The sequence below is a fragment of the Antrostomus carolinensis genome, unplaced genomic scaffold (genome assembly GCF_000700745.2).
Source record: "Antrostomus carolinensis isolate BGI_N321 unplaced genomic scaffold, ASM70074v2 scaffold549, whole genome shotgun sequence".
Lineage (NCBI taxonomy): Eukaryota > Metazoa > Chordata > Aves > Caprimulgiformes > Caprimulgidae > Antrostomus > Antrostomus carolinensis.
Window position 1 is genome coordinate 25,200 of NW_010340432.1, and position 10,500 is coordinate 35,699.

General features: G+C 32.2%; 1 protein-coding gene across 1 annotated transcript in view; it reads left to right on the forward strand.

Annotated features, from left to right (window-relative positions):
* The window catches only part of LOC104531284 (vacuolar protein sorting-associated protein 13A-like), a gene marked incomplete at its 5' end in the record, with an annotated part of 44,172 nt that overhangs the window by 24,807 nt on the left and 8,865 nt on the right, over positions 1 to 10,500 (forward strand). Inside the window, 8 exon segments of the mRNA XM_029087015.1 lie at positions 1 to 20; positions 144 to 225; positions 1,234 to 1,347; positions 1,784 to 1,859; positions 1,960 to 2,123; positions 2,474 to 2,519; positions 2,781 to 2,904; positions 3,980 to 4,094. The exon segment at positions 1 to 20 is cut by the window's left edge and continues 20 nt beyond it. Coding sequence (XP_028942848.1) covers positions 1 to 20; positions 144 to 225; positions 1,234 to 1,347; positions 1,784 to 1,859; positions 1,960 to 2,123; positions 2,474 to 2,519; positions 2,781 to 2,904; positions 3,980 to 4,094 — 741 coding nt within the window.

The window sequence follows — 10,500 nt, forward strand, 5'->3', positions numbered from 1 at the left end:
GTACAAGATGTTGTCTTTAAGTAGGTTAAAAATATGATTGTACAGACTACTTCCAAAGATTAAACCAATATTACATATGTTAGATTTTAGTTTGCTCTGTGTAATAAGGACTTTTTCTCTTCTTATTTTCTTTTTTTTTTAAGGTTGGCATTCTTTGAACTCAACTATCACTTCTGTACTACGCAGCAGCTCCAATCAGCAGTTGTAAGGCATTATTCAAAACAGGTTAGAATAAGTAAATGTCAGTATCTCAGTAAATATATATTTTGAAAGTGCTGCTCTGTCCTTTGGTTCTGTGAAAATAAATAAAATTACTTCCAGCCTTGTATGTTTGTACAAAAGTTAAATACATAAAAAATACGAACCAGTTACTCATCAGTTGGATTCTGTTGCCTTTACTTTGGGGGCAAGTACTGTTTCCAGATTATTACTAGAAGAATAGTGGCATGAATAACAAAACAACTTGCTGGAATGGATAGTGGAAGCAAACATAGTGCAGCTCTGCTAGAGCAGAATTGGCATTAAAATATGAATGCTTTTTCATGCACATTAGTATTATTAATTCTGATCCCTCTTTAGCCTTTGTGTACTGTTCGGGTCCTGTCATCCAGTGGAGAGAATCTGGCAGACACGCTTTTGCGTAAAGGAATTAGTCCTCATCTATCCATCCATCATTAATAAGAAGGGATTATTTGGAAATATTTAGTGCTCTGTCCAATTTAATAGAGAAAAAAAATTTTAAAACTGTACAGGGTTTTAATTGGGGAATAGGTTATCTATTTTTCTCTGACCCTTGCTTTTCCCAGAGAGAAAATTTGAAATCTCCTAGAAGATACTAAACCTTTTTTAAAACTCAAATTAGACTCCATATAGATGTAATTATAACATTTTGCAGTAACAGTCAACAGAATATTCTCAGCATATGCAAGCAGACCAAATTTTGTCCTGTAGTATGAGAGAAATCTAGGTAATATGCTTGCTTTGTAAGATCTGAAACACATTTATGTCAATTATTTGTGAAATGCTTCTAAGAAATAATGTTTTTTGGCTGATTTAGTATGATTTACTTACTGTAAGATCCTTTTTAATACAATAACTTCTACTTTTCCAAATAATTTAGAGGTTTTTTATGTTGAACTGATGTTACTGTCACTTTTAAAAAATTCGAGTATACTACACTTTGTTTTAGTGTAATTTCTGAAATATTTTTACTAATAACTACTTTTATTTTAGGCTATTAAACAGATGTATGTTCTTATTCTTGGCCTTGATGTCTTGGGTAATCCATTTGGATTCATAAGAGGCTTGTCTGAAGGAGTAGAAGCATTCTTCTATGAACCTTACCAGGTAACAATCTTTGCTGCCTTCATATGAATTGTAGCACAAGTAGATACATATAAATTATATTGAAACTTTTTTTTTTTTTTTTTTGCATGAAAATGCCAGGAAAAGTTTCCAGGAAATGTTACTGGAAAACTCAAGTGAGATAGAAAGGAGAGAGTAATCTATTTAATATAATTCACAAAAGACTGTTCCTTATGGTTCTTATTTAAAAATAAATGCACTTTTTTTCCATTTGCCTTAACATGAGCAGACTTCAAGGAATTAATTAATATTCTAAAATAATCTTTCTTTCTCCCACATGTGCTCTTTCACACTTTTTCACATGGCCTCACACTCATGTTCTCTTTGTAATATATAAATTCCAGTAAAAACATAAGATTTAAAAACATGTAATGCATACTGTTTGAAACTTAACATAAATACATCCTTTTTTTCTTAGGGAGCCATCCAGGGTCCTGAAGAATTTATAGAAGGAATGGCTCTAGGACTTAAAGCACTAGTAGGGGGAGCTGTTGGTAAGTTCATCATTGTCACGGTAGTATACCTAATAGTAAGCAATATAGGTGAGTATTTGTAAATTGCATTGGCATTTTACTTTGTTTTATTTTCCAATAGGTGGATTAGCTGGTGCTGCATCGAGAATCACTGGCGCTATGGCAAAAGGAGTAGCTGCAATAACTATGGATGAGGATTACCAGCAGAAAAGGAGAGAAGCCATGAATAAACAGCCCACTGGTCTGAGAGAGGGTATCACTCGTGGTGGAAAAGGATTAGTTTCTGTAAGGAAAAAAAACTTATAAAAAGATGAATTAATTTTATGCAGGCAAGAGTAACAAATATAGAGGCTGCTGTAGTCACCAGAGAGTTGTTACTCTTTATTTTCATTCTGTTTTTTTCCAAATATATGGCCACGATTGAGCAACAGTTTTAACGAAAAATATAAAACGGTAGAAGAGAAGATAGGAATGTGAAGCAGGTGCCTCTAATTCTGTTAACTTGTAGTGAATTTTAGAATATCCAACACAGGTACTTTGAGGCTATTCACCAATGAAGAAGCAAGAAAAATGTAAAAAATGAAAAATATAATCTGAAAGTGTATTTGTAATGTCTCTTTTGTTTCTTTTGGTAGGGTTTTGTCAGTGGCATAACGGGAATAGTTACAAAACCAATACGAGGTAGGTTTCAGTCTTCTAATGCATTAACTTGTTCATATGATGGTAGATTCTTGATATTTGATGAGACATTATAAATCTGAATTATAAAACTTTTAATCAAGATTTTATATTCCTACTGACTTAAATGTTGTTTACATTAACTTTGTGTGGAGGAGACTATGTAGTTACATATCAAATAAGATTTGTAATTAACAGTAATTAAGTTTTCCAAGATTGTAAGAAAAACTTTTATAATGAATTTGCTGCACTTAATCCTTTTAGGAGCTCAGAAAGAAGGAGCAGCTGGTTTTTTCAAAGGTGTTGGAAAAGGCTTAGTGGGAGCAGTAGCTAGGCCTACCGGAGGAATCATAGACATGGCAAGCAGCACATTTCAGGGTATTAAAAAGTAAGTAAAGTATGAATTATGACATACGGCATGAAACAGATGATAGTAGTAGCATTGTGTCTTTGTATCACTTCTGTTAGTGTTTCTGGAATTGTCGAATTTGTCATTAATACAGATGAGCTAGAAAAGAATTTTAACCATATAGTAATTTATATCAGAAGTAGGTAGCTCTTTAAAAAATACAGTTGATAGCATTTAAAAAACACAACATCAAATCTCGGCTATTTCTAGCATATACCAAAGAAACTAGTTTAAAAGCCTCATCAATCAGACTTCCTTCAATTGCTGATTTTTTTTCCTTTTACCCCAAAGATACAGGAAAAAAGTGCTTCTCAGCTGCATCAAAAGTTACTTTTTGTATTATTACTACTATGTGAGATGAGTTCCAAGACTACCAGGTCATGCCAGGATTTGTCCTGGTTGTTCAGACTGAGAACTGTTTTAGGACTGTGTATGGAATACTGTGACAGTTTCACTTTAATAAACCCGTTGCTATACATTAGCTCACACCGTAATGTGTAAAGAAGTAGGAGAAAGTGTTCTGAGGCTAGCGGCTTCGTCTGAATACAGGAGTTTAATGTCCCTCTTCTTAGCAAGGACCACTTTTGCTGCTGTAAGACTGCCAGTCTCTCTTGTTTTCCACTTTAAGTTCTTCAGCAGAGAAATGCAAGAAAAATATCAAAACAAAAGTTCTGTATGGCACAGGTGTCTTTAATTTTGAAGTTTTGAAGTAAAATACTTACACACGAATTAAGTATTGCAGGCATGTGCTTCCCCTTGCCATCTAATTTTCTAATAATCATAGAATGGTTTGGGTTGGAAGAGGCCTTTAAAGGTCACCTAGCCCAACCTTCAAATCATTCTCTGAAATAAATTTCTGGGTAAAATCTATTACTGTTTCATAGAATATCTGCTCACTGTCTATTCATATGCGAAAGTTCATATATAGACAACAACAGTTGCTGTACCAGTACTGGAATTTAATTTGTATTTAGAATAATTTAGGGCCCTTGCTAGATATTATAGCTGAGGAGAGATACTGACACATATCTTAAATTTGCTGCTTTATTGTCAGAGTTGCAGATTCATCAGAAGATGTAATAAGCCTACGCCCACCTCGCTTCTTCGGTGAAGATGGAGTTATTAGACCTTACAGATTAAGAGATGGAACCGGAAGTCAAATGTTACAGGTGAAGAAAATGAAAGATAATTTGACATAGATTTTATCTCAACATTTAACTCAATAAATATTTTACATAATTTCCCATTTCTTAAATTGCCTACCATCCCTTACCTGGTAACTTAATAGTCAAGAAGTTTCATTTAACCTAGCCTAATGACCACTTTGGTGATTCAGTTTCTGTGATACAACTTTTGAGGAAGACACCATAATTTATATCAGTATACCTGTAGAGATTTGTGCAAGATACAGAGCATTTTGAAAGAAGAAGTTTTATATGTGTAATTTTAAAAGTTTATCTTTAATTTTTATTTTTGATAAACAGTGATGATAAACACAAAGATACTTTTTCAGTTATTTTATAATACACATTTTAAACATTGACTTTTTAATCTCAATTTTATGTAAAACAGCATTTTAAACACACTTAAATTAGCTGTATTTATGTCATACTGCAGCTATTGAAAGAACATAAACAGTTTTGAAGTGGAATACTGTTTGGATGAAGAACATGCTGAGCAGGAGTTATTCTTTAATAACTTGGCTGCCATTTAAGCAGGTTTGACTCAGATTTCAAGGTGGAAATAATTTCAGCTGCTATAGAGCTTACAAAGTTTCTGTTTTTTTCTCTGTTAGAAGAAAAACTCCATTTTAGAAATATTAAAACATAAGAAATAAAATAGTAATTAGTGATTACATGAATGTAAACAGAATTTTTAAAGTACATATTGAAGGATTGTTAGTGTGCCAGGGAAATGTTGAAGTCATACAGAAATAACCTTTTTGGAGAAGTAGATAAGAAATTGGAGGGGATTTTTAAACAGCTGTGGCAATTCTCAATATAGTCTGTTTCATGTCGAGTTCCAGTCTGGTTGTTTCTGTTTCTTCTGCATTTCATTAGTGTGCTTCTGTTTTCTGGTAGAAGAGGATTGTCCTGTTTGAGGCATCTCGGCTATGTTCGCCATGTTCACTGGTGATCTAGTTCAGCAGACTCTGGAAGTTCTTTGATAATAAATAGTATGCCTCTGCTTTTCTTCTAACAAGGTAGCTCGTTAGAAGGTAACCCATGCTTTCCAATGTAAAACTAGTGTTATAAAGCAATATTACCTTAACTAGAGCATACTTAGAAGCTACTACTGATGAAAAGGCATAAACTTACTAATAATATTTCTTCTCTTTTTGGTAAGAAAATGAATTCCAAAGCATCCACTTTTCTGATTGAATGTCTACCACTAAAACAAATGCTAGCAAGCCAGTAGATTAAGCTGTAATGTGCAGACTTCTCTAATGACTTTGCATTGCTTTCACTTCTTAAATTTTTATAAGATTGCATTTTGGTTTTTTTCTGAGAAACCTTTAAAAATTCTGAAATGTAATAAGTAACTCTATTTTTTCTCTGTTGTGTGGTTGAGTACAGTGCCACCACCCTCCATTATCCAACTTAAAAAAGCATAAAGGCATTGAGTTGTGTAATGCCTGTCATACTTTGTGATGGCAGCCACCATTTGAAAGTAGTTAAAATTGAAAATTTGTTTGATTCATATTCATATTCATACTCACTACTGACAATTCTAATGCAGAACTACTCTGGAAGAAATGTTTTGAAAGCTCCAAACAGGGTTGTAATTCTCTCCGTAGGCAGTAAAATCAGAAAACAATGAATTGTGTAATTTTTTTCAGACATTAATTTCTGATATAGTATGTTTGACTTATTTTTTCTCTCTTATTTTACCCTCAAGAGTACTAATGTTTCTGGTTCTAGAGAAATTTCTTTATTTTGCATGAGACTCAGTGTATTACATGTCCCCTATCTGAATCAGTTTGAGGAGCATAGTATTTTCTTATGGGGAAAAAAAAAAGAACTTTATTCTTCCCTTTTGTATTGTTTCTATGCATACAGATCTGGTGACTGGCCCCACTGCAGTCACTGAGTTGTAGCATTTTCAACAGATTACTGGATTAGATTGGAATAAAACCTTCTAGTGATTTAGAGATTGTATATGCTGACTAAAGGAAGTAGGATACAGGTGATTTCATGTGCTAATACTGTGTCCTAAACTAGGATGCCACTTCAGAATTTCTTTGTTTTCTGGGGTTTTATTTTGCTTTAATTAACAAATTTTCCAGATAAACTAATACTTCTAAACTAATACTTCTGCTCTTTTTTTTTTTTTTTTTTTTTCTTCCCCTTACCATGCTTTCAGAAAAGACAGGCCTACAGGGAATGGACTAAGACTCACAATAGTAGTGATGATGATGACAGTTAGGATAATATGGACTGTAACAGATATACATGGCTTTTGTCATGTTCTTTTCACCTTTAAGTATTAAATGTTGCTGCTATAATTCCCACTGAGAAATTGGGGTTTTCTGATATTAAATTCATATTTTTAAAACTGCAAAAAAATGTGGGGAATGAATTGTATGATGATGATGACGAGTGTGAGCCAAAGGAGTAAAGAGTATAATAAAAATAGTCTTATAGATGAAACTGGACATTAGATGAAAACAGTATTGAATAATACGAAGAGATAGTAATACCGTGACTTAGAGTTTATTTTCAGATATGTTCTATCAAGTGTATTTAATGTTTTTGCATTTATATGAGTGTTAGGTTTTATTTATAATAGATGGAATGCTTTTAAATGTATTTAGTAAAACTTTGCTGAGTTGTACAGTCATTATTGGTGTTAAAATGCTGTTTGTTTTCTTTATTTCATATTTCAAAAGTATTTTGTCTGCTCTTTTTAACAATAAACATGTCTAAAGTATATCTAAAATGGATTCATCTGTTTTGTTCCAACATTGTTTCTTATGTTTCCTGGAATTAGCTTGTGTAAAAACACTAAAAGGCCTATAAAAGTATTTAAAAGATAAAATACATATATTCTGAAAGGAACATTTAACATAAACATTTAATTTTACATTTATAATTTATTTTAATATAATTTTTAATAGTTATCTTGTGTAACCTTTGGAATCCTTGGATGTGTGAAATAATGGTTTATTTAGTTGTTTTTGATTGTGACCATAAATTATTTCGGTTTTAAATCATTGGTTTTGTTTTCATAGCAATAAAAACAAAAAATTCACCCCTGAACTAAATGTTATATAAAGTTATGGACAACAGGAGAAAATACCAGTACTTTTATAAGGCTCTGTATAGTAAAACATATGTAACATGCAAAAGTATTTAGTTTTTTATTTATGTAGATATGGGAAGAAACAAAAAAAACAACACTGAACCACTGTAATTCTGTATTGTAAATTCTACAATACAGCTTTAGAAGTTGCTTGTTTCTTTAAAAATTGTTTTATTCTGTATTCACTGGAATGTTTGCAAAGTTTTCTCATTCTTTTTTGTGGTTTGTTGCTAAATTTAGGTTTTTTGTGTTGCATTTCAAAGATATCTTGCAATAGATATTTATGTATCAATAAATACAGTAAGAATTAACTCTTCTGCCAACATGTGAAGAATTAGAATGGCTGTAAAGCAAAAAGAGCTCTGAAATCTTTGCATATTTACCAAAGGTGATGTCATATCTTTCATTGTCTACTGTCTTGCAGTTATCAAAGTTCTGAGGGCAGAACCATAAAAATCTGTTAAAAACCAGGACAGACTACTTATTCTGGCTCCATGCCTTCAAAAGCTGCTGTATAGTCTAGTCTCTTGGGCAGTGAGCCAATATATATGCCTGCAATCTCCCAGAGGAAAGAGAGTAGCACATTGACACCTTGTTTTAGCTGAAACTACTGATACTTAAGATTGCTACAGATCGTATATTACTATTTATTTTGTAATACTATCATCTCAAAAAGATGTTTTGAAGAAGTAGGTTGTGTTGCAATGTGTTACTGCCTATAAAATTGTGGGAAGATTTTTTTAATATTTCAGATACAAATGGATCTCAGATATTTCTTTGAAGAATGTAGGACATTATTTTGATCTTCAATCCTGAAAAAAGTCACGTCATGCCTAAAGGTTGAGGAAAATTGCTAGATACAACTTTATGGAAAGGTTACTGTTGCATTGTATTAACTCTATTGGATTTTGTGAACTTTGAATATATTACCTGACATTTCCTTTTTCCTATTTGTCTTTTTAGTGCAATTTCTTTTTTTATCCTATAAAATTTTTGTTTTCTTCTGTAATGACAAGGCAATCCTGTCAATTTTATAATAAAACATATTTTTTCCTCATTCTAAAACAACTTCAGAAAGAATTATAATCAATTTTGACTGAAACAAACATCCTTGCAAAATAAGAATTTTATTTTTAAAAATAATACATTTTTTTCTATCAAAATGACCGAACTTCTAAAGTTTTGGGTTTTTTTTTTTTTCATCTTGTAATTCTAGAAATCATTACAGAATGTGGAAGTAAAATTTAGCATGAAGGGTAGTATTCTGGGTCAGATATCACTAATTCAAGTTCCACTGTAATATAACGAGTTCTTTCTTTACACATTAGATTGAAAGGTTGTAGAATGCTAACTATAAAAAAACAAGAAGCAAAAAAAACAACAAACAAACAAACAAAAACTAGAAAAAATATTGCCAGTATAGTTGGCAAGTATGATTATGTACCATAAATTATTTTTTTATGTACTCCATATTCTATTTTTGAAGTTTATAGGTTAATAAAAAATATAGTAATTTTGTACAAGTATTTTATTTGTTTCTGTCTTGAGTGTGGCTTTGTCTGACTATACATTGGGAAAAGAAATAATTTGGATTTAGGATAACAAAAAATTGTATCACATGGGATATTAGGATTTAATTTCTTTTTAAGTCATAGAACCAAAACCTATGAAAAGTATAATAGTTAACTAGCTGAAACTGATGCTCTTTAAGGCACCAAAAATGAAAAAATAAAATAAAATAAAATAAATTTTCTTTAGGTGTTTAAAGTAACATAGAAAAAAAAATACAGACCATCTTTTCAAATGCATTTTTTTCCTTTTTTTTTTTTTTTCCCCTTCAGTTTAATGTATTTTATTGGTTTAACTTTTGTCTGCACTTTTTTTTTTTTTTTTTTTTGGTCTTTGCCCTGCCCGGCAATGAAGCTGAAGGATAGGCTAGTCTTATGATTATCAACATAAGTCATTAAAAGTTGCACCACGAAATCAGTGGAGTTCTCTGTGTTGCAGCTCAGTGCCTACCCAAAATAAAAATAAATTCAAAGCCTTTTTTATTTTTAATTTGCCTTTATAGTGTATGAGTTTGTGAAGGCTCTTTTACAGTGTTGTGTAAAGTTGCTGCCAAACTATGCTGCAGTGGATGTAAGCTTGTAAGGAAGACAATCCTTCAAAATCATACTTCAATACTATGTCCTACAGCATTGGAGGTGTTCAGCTTTCAGTTCAGTTATCCTTTTTTGTCATGAGGTAAGCTTCAGATTAGGTGGCAGAATGTTTGAATGGATTCAACAGACCCTTGTTTCTTAGTATTCAAACTTCAGTCTGCCAGGAAGAACATTTGAGGAGTGGGAAAAGTGTTATGCTTCTCCTTTCTTTCCTTCCCTCACCTGCCCTTGGGCTTGGGTTCACATCCAAGCATAAACATCCATATTGTGAAATACTCTCAAATTGAGATTTCATGTCAAAAAATTACAAGGAGGAATTATTTTCGAAGTTCAGAGTAACTTCATTTTTAATCGACATTGTCATGACTCTTATCAGGCATCCATTCATACATGCTATCTAGTTTGTTGCTGTGTTAATTGAGTCACAGCTGTCAATCCATCCTCCTTTGGAAAACCTAGGTTTAAAGGAAAGAGCAGGATCCTCACCACTTAAATGTGCAACATTTGGATATTATTACATAGCTATTGCCCATTCCCAAGTAGAAGACTTGTATATATTTACAGGAAGCTGGCTGAGACTAGTTGACACCAATTGTTTCAGAAGAACATGGAAGCTTGTGTGACTCAGTTTCATTTTAGCTTGTTTGTGATTATAGCGTAAATGCTTATATATGGCGGAAAAGCAAGTGAAAACTAGAAGTGTCCTAGAAAAAGCATACATCACCTTGTTTGCTGATGGAGAATACGAAAGATAAAATTTAAATATTTTTCCATTTGCTTGTTGAATCACTTCAGGTGCTACAAGTCAAAGTGCTTTGGTTGTATTGGCAGGAAACTCAAAGAACATCTAGATGTGGTTATCATCATGAAAGTGTAGATCAGTATGGTTTTTCCTTTCAGCTCATCAAATTAATTTTCTTGGTATTCAGATGAAAAAATGACCAAGATAATTCTTCTAGTCAGCGTAGGCAAATTTTATTTCTGTTGTGAAGCAGAAACTTTGTGTTCTGTAAGAAAGCTGCTGTCCTAATTTTTACTGTCCTGCATACTGTGGCCTTACATTGAAATGTTAACCTTGGCCACAGATTTCTGTTGATTTCAGAGTTGCTGT